Source organism: Trichoplax adhaerens, genomic scaffold (assembly GCF_000150275.1).
Source record: "Trichoplax adhaerens TRIADscaffold_6 genomic scaffold, whole genome shotgun sequence".
Lineage (NCBI taxonomy): Eukaryota > Metazoa > Placozoa > Uniplacotomia > Trichoplacea > Trichoplacidae > Trichoplax > Trichoplax adhaerens.
This window is the reverse complement of record NW_002060948.1, coordinates 5,360,343-5,376,273: the sequence shown is the minus strand read 5'-3', so window position 1 is coordinate 5,376,273 and position 15,931 is coordinate 5,360,343. Positions and strand designations below refer to the sequence as shown.

The window sequence follows — 15,931 nt, the reverse complement described above, 5'->3', positions numbered from 1 at the left end:
CAGTGATATTAGGTACTAATACAAGTTGAGATTATTGAAGATACAGTAAATATTAACGATGATTTGCTGAGTTATCCTTTAGCAAATTCTTTTTCTTACTTATAAGGTAGGTTGTTTTATATAAATTAGTAATTAATACAAGCAGAGATTGAAGATATAGTAAATTATTACCAATGATTACTGACTTAATCGTGGTGTGCACTCTTCTACTACTATTGTACTAAGCAATCAGCTAGTAATACATATAAGATCGAAGATACAGTAATCGCTAGCGAACATTGTTAAGCTGCTTGTGAAGACTCTTTCACTCTTTTCTGTAGGGTAGTTATTATCAACAGCCGCACAAATTTGAGATGAAAGGGAGCTATCGCTCATCACTTATTGAGCTAGTCTTTACGTATACTCGCTCACTATTTCTGCAGTCAAGTATAGAATTACGAACTCAGATATGTGGATAAAAATATAGTAGCTACAACTGATCATAGTTAAGTAAATGGTTGTACGTACTCTTGCACTATTGCTGCATTTAGGTAATTCATTACTAACACAAGTAGGACGTGGAAGAAAGTTATTACCGCTAATGCCAACGTGTATTCTTCCACCATAGCTATTGCAGTTAAGGCAATGTACTCACTACTAATACAAATAGGACGTAGAGGATAGGTATTACAGTTGATTATTAAGTTAATGCTAGAACGTATTCTTCCACTATTTCTGCAGTCAATTGTTTATTTATGTGTATAGATTAGTAATTAGCACATATTAAGATTGTAGATACAGTCATATTTACCGATGATCATCGAGTTCATCCTGGAAGCTCTTGCACAATCTTTGCTATCAAACCATTAGCTACTAATGCAAGTTGAAGAAGGAAGATAGTTCTCATCGATGACTTGTTAAGTTTATCTTGTGTATCTCTTCCACTGCTTCTGCAGCCAAGCTATTACTACAAAAGATTGCAAACTCTATCGCATGATATTGCCACTAGTAATCTTCGAGAGATCCCCCCTGGGAATGCAAAGGTACTCTTCAAGCAGCTGGTTGCTAGGAGCTATTTCCATGGTTGCGGTTCTGATCCAAAGTGCTTTTAAATCTCTATGGTAGTACTCGTACAGTACATTGCAATGCGCATAGCAAATGGAGTAAAAACAGACAACTAGTCAATGGTAGTTACTACTTCACCTGATTGAATCAGTACCCAGTAAGCCAATTTCATCACATTATCCCACTCGACTGCCGAACACTCGAGTATCGCGCATGCGCATCTTCCTCTCCTCCTAGGGCAGTTCGATACCAGTTTGAATTTGGTCTGCGCCCGCGCAAATTTTATTTCCAACTTGAAATTGCTCACTGCCTCCATGGCGGAAGATTTCCAAGAGAAAATTGATCCTAATTCTGATCATTCAGAGTACTACGCTATCCTTAACGTTCGACGTGATGTAAGTAGAGTTATAGCATCGATAAATACTCGATTATAGTAAATTCAATGTATTCGATTGGACTATTTCCATTCTGAAAGTGATGTTGTCCAATCGGCATGTATCAAGATGAATTAATCAATTTGCTAAAATTGTGAACTATCGTAAGAGCTAGGCAACAACATTCTTAGCTTCCATCTGTATTATGCATGGAAGCAGTATAGGTTAGATTAGTTAAGCAATGGAATACTTTACTACTTATTATGATTGTTTATGAATGTGTGGAAACAGCATCAGCAGTCAGATTGAGAAAGAAGAGAAATTGCACATGTGGCCTTTGGGTATAAGTATCATGCTCTTGCATTGGATTGCATCAGACGAGTATAGTCGTATACAGTAAAACGATTTTAAAGAGATTATGCATACTATGGGTATGAGGTATTGAAAAATCTACCGATCACAAGAAGCTTTGCACTTTGCAGTGACATAGAAAACTACAAGTAGATCTGCTTAGTCCTGGACTAGTAGTTTACGGTATCAAATTGGTGAAATGTACTCGTACTACCTACGTATTAGTCATATAGATACATTTGAAATCTTAATCTGTGGACGACAATACTTGCAGGTAGATTAGGAAAGAAGATTTATACATGCGACCTATACCGCAGGTGCTTTTGGTATAAGGATAGAACTAGTTTTTTGAGCAATCTAGAGAAAACAAGAGGATTATTGTGACTTAGTAGACTGAGAATAGGCTTCCACTCAATGTATTACTAGTAATTTAGGGTATGCATTCATCTTTTCAAATTTGTAGCTAGATTAACAAAAGTATTTGCACAGGTTGTCTGCGTTGGGTATATTGCGATGCTGTTATATTAATGAGATGAATATATTGAAGGTCTTACAAGCAATCTACAGATCATAAGAAGGTTTGTAATAACGTAGAGGACTGAAAACAGATTTTCGTATTCTGTTGCTGGTAGTTTACCATATGGACTTGATGGGAACATGCTGGACATAAAGATACAATCGTAATCTTAATCCATGGAAAGTTATACTTGCACTCAGATTGAGAAAGAAGCTTTACACATGTAGCTTACCACTTGACGTTTTACGTATATTATTTCACATCAGTTCTTGAGTAAGGTGTCGATAATAAGAGGGTTTATACTTATGTAAAAACTAAAAATAGACCTAGAACAATTTCTAGTAGCTTATAGTGTGATGGGAACATGCTAGTAACAATGTGAATACATTTTGAGTTGATGGAATTCTAGTAGTCTAAGTTGAAGCATGAGCCTGGAGTAGTGGATAGATATTATCTTTATATTGAGATTACACCCAATTGGCGTGTTGCCCTGTAGATTCTGCAAGAGGTATATATCATTTTACAATACTTGCATGAGCATGGGTATGAAATTTACTGTATCTTGTTGTCATTTACTCTTTGAATATCAACTATATTGAACGATTACTTGCTCTATCGAATGCAATTACTGTACTACTGTATCAAAATAGTAGTAGGAAACAATCAGCACACGACCTATTTTACATAAGTTTATGGATCTTAAAATTACCATCGTAGCACTTCTGGCAATTTGGACGTACTTGAATATTATGCAAGTAAGCGATACACTATGTGATAGATACTGGGTAGGAGCGGAAAATATTACCTGGGTTCATCATAATAATTTTGTGGTTGTCGAATAGCAACTAGGAATTGTAGGATTGCTTAATGAATTATTCCGCAAAAACAGTTCTGGTTGAACCCTGAAAAAGATAGTAATCGAGATTCTTTGACAATGTAACAAGTGATTATATTGTTTATTAGATAGTTACATCAGCAGTTAAAATAGGTTCCGAAATTTGTAAAACCATTGAAACTCTTTAGCTAAGAAAGCTTAAAAATCTCTCCGAACGGGAAAATTTATTTATTTATTTAGAAATGCTTGCATGTGTACACAAAAATATATACGACTTTAAAACTAGGGATTGCTGTAAAGCATACTCGCATTTCATGTTATTTCTGCTTTCATAAGTGCACTATTGTAAAGGTGATGTCTACATTCTTAATAGGCCGTGATCTATCTGTATTCAATTGTCTTAGATATTGTCATAATGCGTTAACTTATTAATATTTTGCAAACCAAATCTTCTGATAGGCTTCCCCTGAAGAATTACGAACTGCTTACCGTCGCATGTGCGTAGTTTACCATCCTGACAAACACGCTGATCCTACCAAGAAACAGGTAAGGATGGTATCGCTTTACTAACGTTATCGCAACAGCCATTCTATGATAAAATTGTCTTCGTATAAATGGATAACCTTTAGTCGAACAAAGCAGCGGTTAGCAATTTTTTTCACCAAAGAACAGTAGTAATTGCAGCGTTACGTGTTACACAATATTTTACTGCGTACATCCGCAGTACTTCTGATGACTTTTATTACACGATTCAAATTTCATCATCTGTGTTTTTATACGCAGCATCAAACCTTCTAGTTGTTGATTTGTAACTAGTGTTGCTAACTCATGATGAGACATTAGAACTATATATGTATATAGTTAATGTTGTTTAAGTAAGTCTAGACAACCCAATCACAGATGTATGAAAACAAATCACTTTATAGAAACATTTCATCTAATTATCCGTATGACATTTACAAATTCGTAGATCGCTGAAGAACTCTTTGCCAAGTTACATAACGCTTATAGAGGTAAATATAAAATCGGAAAACATAAAATCTAACGTATTCTTCACTCAGTAAAAAATGCTTTCTTAAATACTATAGTTCTAAGTGATCCTAACAAGCGTCAGATTTACGATATTTACGGTGAAGCGGGACTAGAAGCCGGATGGGAGGTAAGCAAATTTTACTAAGTGATTGCCAATCTCAGTATTTACCAATGCATACTTAACTGAAAATCTGAATTCGTGGTATCAGTTAATAATTCCTGACATACGCATATCATTCTTTAAACAATAGGTTGTCTCACGAAAACGAACACCTGCGGAGGTACTTGTTAATTGTGAACAACTAGCAATAGCTGCTTTTAGTTTTTAAAATTTAGTCAAATTTTATTGCAGATATACGCAGATTTCGAACGCCTTAAAGAAACCAGAGATAAGCAGAAATTAGAAGAGAGGACTAACCCCAAAGTAGGAATTGCCGTCACATTATCTGATATGATATGAATTTTGCCAATTTTACATGAATAATATAGTGATTTATAACCCACTATACGAAATGCATGATAATCAATATATATCTTATTTAGGGAACATTTTCCATTGGTATTGACGCAACAGATCTATTTAATCGTTATGATGACGGTTATGATGGAATCGAAAGGTTTATTACTTGATCAATGTTCTTGTTTCTTCTTTCAAAGACAACAAATCCATACTATTAATTGATTTGCTAAACCACTTCTCTTGCTTCTGCCTTTTTTCTAGGGAAATGCCAAATATCGAAGTCCGAGAAATGGAAATATCTCAGGCAATCGATGTATGTATCCTATTTCATTCATGGCAGGTATGAAAACTCGGTTAGAGAACTTTCTTTTTCTCATTTAGTTTCCAGTTACGGTTAACAACACCGTTACACTATCCGGAGCGTTGGCATCTCGAAACGGTATTGGAGGAGGCAATGCATTGCTAACTTTCAGAAATCGTATTGCTACAGGATGGCATGAGGTAATTCTACTACGTAGCGATTGTAGAGATTTATAGTTTGCTACCATCTGCGTATCGTTTGTATTTGGTTCATTATATTTTAATTTATGTATTAGGTTGAAGTAGGAGCCGGAAATGGTATTTTATTCAATGTTGGCGGTTGCAGATATATTGGTAAACACAGGTAACAAATAGAGTCATGATATGAGATCTCAACTTATCAAGGTTTCATTATGATTAAATGGAATAGCAACTCAAGGGCTTCAATTAATATCGCGTTTTTCTTTAATTTTTTTCAGTCACTCAGTAGTCAAATTGAACTCACAAATCACTAATGGTTACCTTCGCCCAGGGTTAACTGCAAGTAAGGATGATACTATCATGTTCTTAATTGATATTGTATAATAGATATTACCATGGTATATTTTATCAATCACGAAGTTGCATTACATATTATAATTTTACTACTGTAGTGTTCGTACAACAACTAGACAGTCATACTATTGGCTACCTAACATGGAGAGCGGGAATTCAATCATCTATAAATACAACTGTCGTGCACGATGATGGCACCAATCAAGTCGTTGTTGGTTTGCAGGTTGTAGACATCACTATATTTCTTTATACTCTATGTGTTTGATATTGTACGTCTGTCATGCTTACGATAGTGCAATAATACAATATAACAATTAATTCTTAATCTTGTTTGAATAGAAATGTATATTGATCATATCAAATTTTTAATTTAAGGTTGGTTTTGCTGACACATTCCTTATGGCTAGATATGTGAGGCGCTTTCAGAGTGAATCGAGACTTTTTGCTGAAGCTAGGTCTGTTATCTGTAGTAAAACCCTTCGCAAATAATAACTTGTTAGTTATGGTATTTTGTCTTTGTCTTCTAGATATGGATTATTATCTATGGCTCTAATATATGGAGCTGAAACCAAAGTAACGAAACACAGTTTACTTTCTGCAGCTGTTTCAGTTTCCGTCCCGCGCGGTATTACGTTGAAACTTAAGTACGACATTTATTGTTCGCTTATATTATCCATATGTTACTTAATTTAAGATATGAAAAGATGCCATGGAATCTAGGACTGATTGTGATGTTGTTTCATAATTAAAACTTTCCTCTTGCAATTATCAATATTAGAGTTACGCGTGGAACACAAACATACAAGTTGCCCATATATCTCTCTGAAGAAGTCGATCGAACTATTGTCTTTTACGCAACAGTTGTTCCATTGTTAACTTATTGGACAGTCCAGTCCTTAATCATAAAACCATTTATAGCGAGAATGAAGCGAGAAGAAGACAAATACAATGCTGAAACTAGAGCAGAAACGAGACGGAAAGCGAAACGTGAAGCTGAATCGGCTATAAAACTTATGGAAGAAAGCTATAATAGATCAGTAGACAGTGAAAGATCTAAAGGTGGTAAGTATACAGTAAAGGCACATCTGTAAATCTTGATGTAATGATTTTTCAGCATTGGTTGGTACTTTTTTATTGCAGGCTTAATAATTGTAAGAGCTTGGTTTGGGAAGCTTTTATCTAGCTCTCGAGAAGACATAAATAAAATTATTGATGTAACGATTCCGCTGCAATGTCAAGTGAAAGATTCTCGCTTAATAATCCCAGAAGGAGAAAAGGTGAATATTGATTTAGCAGTAAAGTTTAAGCATATTATCGGCTATAAAATAGGATAACGTAATATTTAACTACTCTTAGAACGAGATATTAGGCTTTTACGACCCATGCCCTGGTGAAGAGAAGATGTTGCGAATCGAATATGAATTTCGTCTAATATCTCATGAAGTTACTATCAATGAAAAAGAAGCTTTACGCGTCCCAAAGCAATGTAAATACAGTTTATTGTCAGTACGGTGACATACTTTTGGGTGAACTTCTAGCTGACTATCGCTAATTTTTGGTATATTTACTTTCAGCTCACCGAATACAAGGACAAGAGTAACGGCATCATCATGCACTTATGCTCAGTTACGCAAAAAGAATTTCTGAATATATTTTGTACTTATGTTGCATGACTACCTTTCTAAAATTTAATACATGATAAAGGGTTTTGTCGAATTTTCTGTCCTAAAGACCAATTCATTATGTCTTAGAGCTGCACTATCCAAAAAAGGAGATCTATCAGTTAACTTAGTTACGCGCAAGGTCAGTCATTGCAGAGGGCTTTTACAGAGGGTACTGCGGTTTGCACAGACCGAAATTAGTGCATCATGTAATTAAAATTTTTACAGTACACTCTATTCTTGAAATATCATTACAAAGCGAGAATTTAAAATCACTCGGCTAAGCTTTTATAGTTGCTTTCAAATCTTATAAAAGATTAATGTCGCGTGTATAATATAATAAATTTGTAGAAAAATTTTGATAATGGAAAGCTTTATTTTAATTTACAAGAAAGATATGCATCTTCCATTTGGTACAATTGGTTTTAAAAGCTGGTCAATATAAGCTTATCTATTATATATTTTGTGAGATTGCAATACAATATGTCGATATCTATTATAGCTAAAAAGACCTCATACATACACACCGAAATGTAGTGTGGCACTAAACTTACCTGGCTAATTGTGATTTTTAAGAAATCAGTCTATGTAGTTTATTAGCTTTAGTAACTGATGGTTTCAAGTGAATTTATATCGAAGTTAATGGAATAAAAAGTAACTCGTATTTATGCTATTACCATTACCATTATTCTAAAATTTTAAAGAACGAATACGTAAGCCAAACGAATTGCTCTAATCGCATCACCACTGCGTTGATAGTATGTTATCGGCCTAGACACGCAGCTCTTAAGGTTCATTGGAAGGATATTTTATAGAGCGTAAGGGCACCAATGATTCCTTAATTGATTGGGGTGAGGCCCATTTCAAAAGGTAAGTGCTCATGCCGGCTTTATCATTTGTACCTAATCGAAGATTTATATTTATTTATTAATAAGTTTATTGCACACCATGAAATGATACGTTACACTCTAATTTAAATTTTTCTCCTTATCAAATTTCAAATACTCGAAGAGCAAGATTAATCGTTCTCTTGCGAACGTCTAAGGCAATACACTTCAATTGTTCAATCCTATGCTCAGGAATAGTTGGCTATTCGATATTTTTGGCAGTATTAATTGATTAATTATCTCAAATACAGTATTAACTAATCATGACGTGAATACAACACAGCCAAGAATTAACATACAGTATTCTACATTATTGATCGAAGAATTCTGACAAGCATCACTTAATTAAATATAAGCTAAACTGAGTGAGTTTACGGAAAGTAGAGAATAACAGGTCCTAAATGTTACTTTAAGCGGCTAATATTAATAATCAGATTACCAGAAAGACGGCTACCACCGAAAGGTTGTTGACCGACCACGGACCCAGTCGACTTGTCATTTATGTAAAAATTTCCAGCAGAATCTCTTAGAGCAGCCATGGCTTTTTGAACGAATTTTCTAAGAACGAATAAATAATATGATGAAATTTAGGGCTGTCATTACTATTTCATATAGTTCAAGAAAAATTGTACCTATCTTCGCCGTATATAGCTCCAGTTAGAGCGAATGCTGTAGAGTCGCTAACCTATTCGATCGTAATTTTGGAATTTATACAGATAATTGAATTAGAAAGTCACTAAGGGTTACTAAAATAAAAAGATTTCTTATTACCAGTTTTAGTGTTTCTTCAATCTTGTCATCAGGATATACATATATTGTTAAGACGGGCCCAAATATTTCCTATTAAAATTTATAAATCAACCAACAGTTATTAGAAACAGCAAAATTATCCAACGTAACCTTAATCAAGTCTAACGTTACTAAAGAGCCGAATTAAGCCGCCAGTATCATGCCTCATTCATTTTATTTACTTACATACCTCTTTAATAATTTTGTCATGAGGATCCTTCGTCACAACTACAGTTGGGTTAATATAGTATCCCTTACTATGTAATAAATTACAAGATCATCTTTTAGTAAAAAGTAATCAACCTAGAAAAGCGGAGAATTACTAATTTGCTGACATCTAGAAACGTAGATTGCGACATTACCTATTATCATAGCTACCACCATAAATGATTTCCAAATTTGGGCTACTCTTAGCATGATCAATGTATCCCTTGATACGATCAAATGCCTTATCATCAATAACTGCTGAAACAAAGGTTGCAAACTCATCAGCGGGACCAACTTTAACTCCTTTACATTCTTGAAGCAATTTAGATTTTATTTCATCCCACTTGCTATCTGGGACATACATCCTTGAACACGCAGAACATTTTTGTCCGCCATATTCAAACGCAGAACGAATTGTGCCGTTAATGACACTGTCTGTATATAAGACATCAGATAAATCCATTACTACTAGCAATAATATTCAACAAAGTACTAATAATATCGACTATCAAGATCTTAATTTCGATCAACATACCTATATTTGCACTTGAATGAACGAAATGGTAATTTTTGCCACCACATTCTAAAGGGCAAATCATCAACAATTGAATGCCAATAACATAATCAATTCAAGAAATAAGTACTCACCACCAATAAGTCTTGGAAAATTCCTAAGATATCAACATGTAGAATATAGAAAGTTTCCATGGTTAAAAACATCATATAAATACCGAAAAATCATAAAAATTAATAATACTCTATTAATTACTAACCTATAAGTTTCTAGATTTTCAGCAACCTGCTTCCATAAACGTCGGAAGGTCCTATAAAAATTATCCGCCTTAGCTTCTTAATTTATTCACAACATAACGTAAGATAAAATAATATGCGCATATATCCGATTCTAATCGCATTTTAAGAAGATAAATCTACATTAATCCTATTAATAATATAAAACAATAAAATATCCAGTATAGTATTGAAGGAATTGAAGTCGTACGATATCTTTTTATGTGACCCATAAATGATTAGTTAACTTAAGAGAAGATGTCGTATAAATGAATATTTGGCTTACGGAACGCTTCCTGTAAAGTTGATAGCTGCAAGATCTTTGGATTTGACTACAGTATCTCCAAAAGTAGGACCATCTGCAGGTACGAAATTGATAACACCATCAGGCAATCCGCATTCTTGAAGGATCTTATATACGAAATAGTTTGATAGCATGGCAGTATCCGAAGGCTTCCAGACCACAACATTGCCCTAGTAAATACGTACTTTTAAATATCACAAGTTCCTAAAGCAAGAATTGCTGAGACCTCTTAAAGAGATCGCTTTACTATACTGAACTAAAAACAGATTGAGCTATCCATACCATCAAAGCTGGTGCGGTACATAAGTTAGCACCAATAGCTGTAAAATTAAATGGGGAAATTGCTGCAACAAATCCCTACATTATTAGAAATGATGTCTTAACTTAGATGACGTATTGAGCTTTTGTATGAACAAAATTGATTATTTACAAGACATTACACTTGCCACATCGAGAATATCATAAGAGTGCTACCTCAAGTCCTCGATACGATAAAGCGTTCAAAGTATGCTTGGCAACTGGATGATCAGGCTGACTTTGATAAATCTCCTTGGCATACTTCACGTTAAACCGGAAGAAGTCAATTAATTCACAAGTAGCGTCAATTTCTGCTTGTTGGATATTCTTGGCCTAACCAATAATACACATAGACGGTTAATTAGCATATAATCCATCAACTTGTACAGAAGTGACAAGTCCAAAAATATTTTCCCTTACCTGTCCAAGCATTGTAGAAGCTAATATCTTGCCACGATAGCATGTACTAATTAAATCTGCTGCCTTGAGAAGGATTGATGCTCTGAATACGAAAACAAATAACGTTGTTTGCCATTGACTGGATTGAACTATTTCCAATAAGAAATTTAAAACAATTCTAACCTATGCTCAAATGGAGTCCTTTCCCATTCTACGCGAACCTCCATAGAATTTTTTATTGCTTTGTTAATAAGAGCCTAAAGAACAGGTTAATAGATAGTCGCATTCATTATCCAAGCTAATCGATTCAATATTTAGCCTACTAGTTAATTGATTGATGAAAAATATATATTAACAGAGATTGTTAATATCGCTATACCTCATCAGCTAAATGAAATCTGGCGATTTTGCAGGAATGTTCGAAAGGCTAAATAAAATGAAAACGGTTGCTTTAAGTGCTGATCAGCGATATTAGAAGCTTGTAGGAGATTACCGAAACTTGATATTTGGTATTTCCGGTATAGATTTCTTCACCATTAACGATGCATGGGATTTCCTCCGTTTTTGCTTTCATTTCACGCACTGCCTAGGAGATAAAAGTAATAGCCATTTTCATAATTTGTTGAGTTGTTTAAATTAATGGATCAATTAACTAGAGATCTAAAATGAAAAAAATCGAGTGATAGTACATGCAATAATCGCAAAAATCCTTAATGGTGACTTTAGGCAGCACGTATAAGATCAGAGAACTGTATTGTTTAATTGTATATTTATTTATTGTGTGCATTCACCTATCTAACACTGAATACTGTAAGCATTTGCCCAGCTAGACTTACATCATAACCAATTATTTACGCGTATGTATAAAATTAGCGATTGAAATATACCTCTTCTACAGCCTTTCTTTCCGCACTTCCTGGTCTAAACTCCAAAATTGGTTCATTTTCGACTTTCGGAATGATTCCTGCGGAAGAATACCTAGCAAGTCTAGGCGATTGTGATAAATACCAATTTACATACAGTCTAATTAAATGATCAATATGACGTGTATTTCAAATATCTACATATTTGCAGTTTCTATATGCAAATGCTATGTTTACTCTAGCTATTGCATCAGCATTGGGACTTTGATGAAACTGAAATATACTCACTCCTATTGCTTCAGTTCTCTACAATACATGTTAGCATATCTACGGATATAGCGCTTGTAATTACTGCAGGAAAGGAGATTATTTCTAAGATACGAGTAATTAAAAATAGAAACTACAGATATGAATGAGCTAGGCTGGTAACTAGAGTGTAGAATGTCAATCGACGATAATGTTGTAAACTCTGCAGTACTAAGCAAGCAAGAGCAAAATTTGCGAAGTTTTGCCAATTTAAAGAAACTTATTCTTGGCGCACACTTGTTTGCGGGTTGATAGTTTCCACAATGATAAAATCTCCGTCATGTATTGTTCGATTAATATTACTGTCAAGGTAGTATGAGAGCAATGCTCGATGTTTATGGCAATGATAATCATGGATACATGGTTCATCGTTATAATTGTTCTATGAGAAGGTTGAAATATCCTCTACCAAAATAGAGTATTGTTCAAAATTCAAACTTTCAAAAAAAGAAGCATACTAAGGATTCGTAATTTTGCAGAGAATCAATAGCATTAAAGGCAATTTGACTGGGCATTGTACCGCCGATCTAGTTTCTATCTATCCATAGTGCATTTTAGCCATAACAGCCTCAATGGATATTGCTGTATTCAAGATCATGTCGATAGTTCACGGAAGCAGACGGAAGATATCTGAACGTACAGTACAATGGTAAAACGATTTGATCATTAGCATTCGCTACAACACAGCACAGTACTCTATTTCTTTGGCTATGTGAGTTACAAGTAGATCAACTCATACGCTTAAGTTATAACATGAATGCGTCTACCGGCTTAAAATGGTTTGTAAGTTTATTTGAATACTCTATTTTTGACCTGTTCACGCTAAATTACTTTATTCTAATTCTACGGATTGATTCAGCATTTCACTTTCATGAATTGTTTGCGGGTATAAAAAACAGTAAGCTGCATTGATCTTATTGTCAGCTACATATGTACCGATAAAAGATTGGCTTTTCAGATTGGACCCACTACAAAAAGTCAGGAGTAAAATAAGCCTTGATAGGTACGATTTTTGTAGTTGCTGAATGGAATATAATTGGATCCATGAGCATCTGTTGGTATCATTGCTCGTGAGGTATACTCACGGGTCTACTATACTCAATCATGACATAGAAACGATTTCAATTGCATTTTAGCAGGCATCCATCCATTCAAACTACTGTAGTAAGAGGTATTTTCTTGTATCATAATATGCAGCATCTCCTTGCATGAACATATTGCCTCTATTCTGTAGATCATGTTGATATTTGGAAGACAGTCAGCGAGCATGTTACTGATGATTAAATGAAACAAGTTGCACAGGATGGCCAACATTGTCCTTTTGACTTGTAGATATTGATTAATATGATGCTAGTCTATCTTAATCTATCCGTTGTATAGTCTCACCTGGGTAAATAACGAGAGACGATGTGCCTTGCAGACAACATGATGTTCTTTCAATTCTATTTACTAGCTGCCTAAAAATGAATTCGATGAAGATCAATGCTACCGAACAGCAATGGCAATCCGCTTCTCTTCCAGCTCGAAGCAGATGATTATTAGTTGGCGTTGGTCCCTGGGTCCAAGGTAGCTCGAACCGGAGCAGTGCCAGCTTGCAGTCCTTTGATTTTACAGTGTACAGTGCAGCGTACTGTAGGGTAGGGTACGCTGGACTTTGTACTGCTTGTAGCGATCCCGCATGCACGAAAAGGGATGTCACAGGTGGTGGCAATTTTGTAATGTATCGATGTGGCACTTTAAGCACGTAGAGTGACATTATTTTTGCTTGAGGTGCACTGCATACCTACACCATGCTCAAATCGTGTAGATGCCTTTCCAATATTGTGGTCCTACTGATCATCCTTTTGGTTTAGCGTAGTATAAAAATTGAGGTAGATTGCAGATATTTTCGAAAAATGGATTGTTTTCCATTCGACTGCTAGATTTACGGTAGCGTCATAGACTGCCAAATACTCAGAATAGTAGTAGGCATGTAGGTGCTGTATGGAAATCTACTGTTGTCATACGGTGGTCTATAACGCCAGGAAAGGAGTTAAGGGGGTGGGGTGGCCGATTTGGGTCACCCAACCCCCCTGTCTCGTTTCCTGACTGGCCAGTGACATCGACCACAAGAAGGTCCTAGTGGTCCACGCAAGTGATCACCGACTACAAGATATTGAATTCCATTACGAATTACGATTAATTACTAACAATTTTTTAATTTCGCATTATCCCAGGCCTGATCCACCATAGCCAGTTAGTACAGTGTACCATAGACTACTGGAAAAAAGAAGGGACTTTGAAGAGAAATGTACAGTACCACTTGTTCCATTTTACAGTACAACGTACTGTAACGTAAATGCCTCGCTGGTTAAACAAATACTGTACAGTACTGTACTGTACCGCGGACTACGGTACTACTGTAGATGCGCATCATGGTCTATGGCGGAAATTGCTCATTACTGAGCGTGCGCATCGCGGTCTATGGCGGAAATCGCTCATGACTTGAGAGTGATGGCGGTGTCTGTGGCCCTCTCTCGCTGGCTTAATTAGTCCTGTCCAGAAAAAAAATGACTTGCTTCTTTTCGAGGACACTATTTGCAGGCATTTTTAGATAGAATAAAATATAAATTGCTTAAAAAATCAATTTTAAAACTCAATATTTCCCAACAGCTTCACGCTTTAGTATACAGTATACTACACTGAGTACGGTATACAGTAGGAGTGGCAGTCTCGTGATAGAAATTCTCAAGGAATTCTAGTTGCTCAAAGTGGTCCATTTCCCTTTCAAATTACTGATCCAACGCCGCCATTTTTGTCATTTTTAAAAATGGCGTTACGGGCTAAATGTGTACAGTACGTAATTAATTGCAAATTGAACACCTTGATGAGAAATGAGTGACAAAATCATTACATTAGGCGATATCATCATTGACCAGGCACTTCTACCTGCATACTGTAGCCTAGTGTAATACATGCTTACAGTGTTGAACAGATCATTGATAATGCTGAAATAAAGATGGCTGGAGAAACAAAAAGAAATCGCCTTGTAGGCTTCTGATCAAGTGTTGTTATATGGGCTAGAGCTACGTTGAGATTACTTTATATTAGTCAGAGAAGAAAAATGCAAATACTCACTTACCTCTGTCTTCGGATTGCAGAGAATCTTTCTTATATCAAGAGTAGGAGTAGATCAGAAATCGATATTTCTTAGCTTAGAACTTACAACGCTAGTGCAAAATCGTTCTACTTCTTGCCTCTCTACCTGAAGTAGTATGGGTTTAGCTTGCTGATCTCTGAAAGACCATTTTATAGCATGCTCACTACAACCATGGATATTGAACAACCATAAACACTCTTTCTAGGTTAGCCCGTAGCTAAGCTAGCTGTATTCCACTACAATATCATCTTCAACTGAATCTTCAGTTTGGACTGGCGCATTTTGGCTCCAACAGCCCAACGTAAGCCAGTTAACAAAAACTACTTCCACTACATTCTAAAGCGCCATGTCTTAAGATCCCTATCCACTCTTGCTAATAGCAAGGATACATAAAAGACAATTATGGTCGATCTGATGATCGACCGGGGTACTACTTGATTTTATACTACCAAAATTACTTCCAAGACTAAAATAAAAGGGCTATAACATCACTATTGATATAAAAGTATATAAAATCACTGAAAAATCCCTTATAAAATAGGCTATCTATTAAAACTGAAATGGCTCAAAACTTATTCATTCGACTCTTTACTACTGGACATTACTGGTGCTTGGTAGGCATTAGAATGAGGATGTTCATTCAATAACTTTATTTTATTCAATATATAGCAAGAAACACACTTGATGAATGTGAAAGGCATATCCACCAGAGCTCAATAACACATGATCATTAACTACTATTCGTATTAATAAACATGACATCATTTGACCTCCAAATATCAGTTAACTACAAGTAATAAATTAAAGAAATTCATAATAAAA

At 35.3% G+C, this 15,931-nt stretch overlaps 2 protein-coding genes across 2 annotated transcripts; one reads left to right on the top strand and one right to left on the bottom strand.

Annotated features, from left to right (window-relative positions):
• Window positions 1-1,358: 1,358 nt before the first annotated feature.
• Window positions 1,359-6,983, top strand: TRIADDRAFT_27061 (uncharacterized protein; the record flags this gene model as incomplete). Its single annotated transcript, XM_002113829.1, has 17 exons — window positions 1,359-1,439; window positions 3,581-3,667; window positions 4,092-4,134; window positions 4,210-4,280; window positions 4,405-4,434; window positions 4,506-4,577; window positions 4,697-4,770; window positions 4,875-4,926; window positions 4,995-5,114; window positions 5,210-5,277; window positions 5,393-5,457; window positions 5,567-5,691; window positions 5,844-5,923; window positions 5,996-6,112; window positions 6,247-6,530; window positions 6,609-6,745; window positions 6,825-6,983. 17 exons carry the CDS (start codon window positions 1,359-1,361, stop codon window positions 6,981-6,983), a joined length of 1,665 nt encoding a protein of 554 aa, XP_002113865.1.
• Window positions 6,984-7,915: 932 nt separating this feature from the next.
• On the bottom strand, window positions 7,916-11,754 carry TRIADDRAFT_26837 (uncharacterized protein; the record flags this gene model as incomplete). The annotated part of the gene is made up of 17 exons (XM_002113449.1): window positions 7,916-8,031; window positions 8,456-8,574; window positions 8,649-8,701; window positions 8,788-8,856; window positions 8,996-9,062; window positions 9,168-9,447; window positions 9,548-9,595; window positions 9,661-9,683; window positions 9,786-9,836; window positions 10,088-10,275; window positions 10,388-10,462; window positions 10,580-10,735; window positions 10,823-10,904; window positions 10,985-11,058; window positions 11,181-11,228; window positions 11,295-11,387; window positions 11,689-11,754. Coding segments are annotated over 17 exons (1,608 nt in total), but the record flags the coding sequence as incomplete, so codon positions are not given.
• Window positions 11,755-15,931: the final 4,177 nt, after the last annotated feature.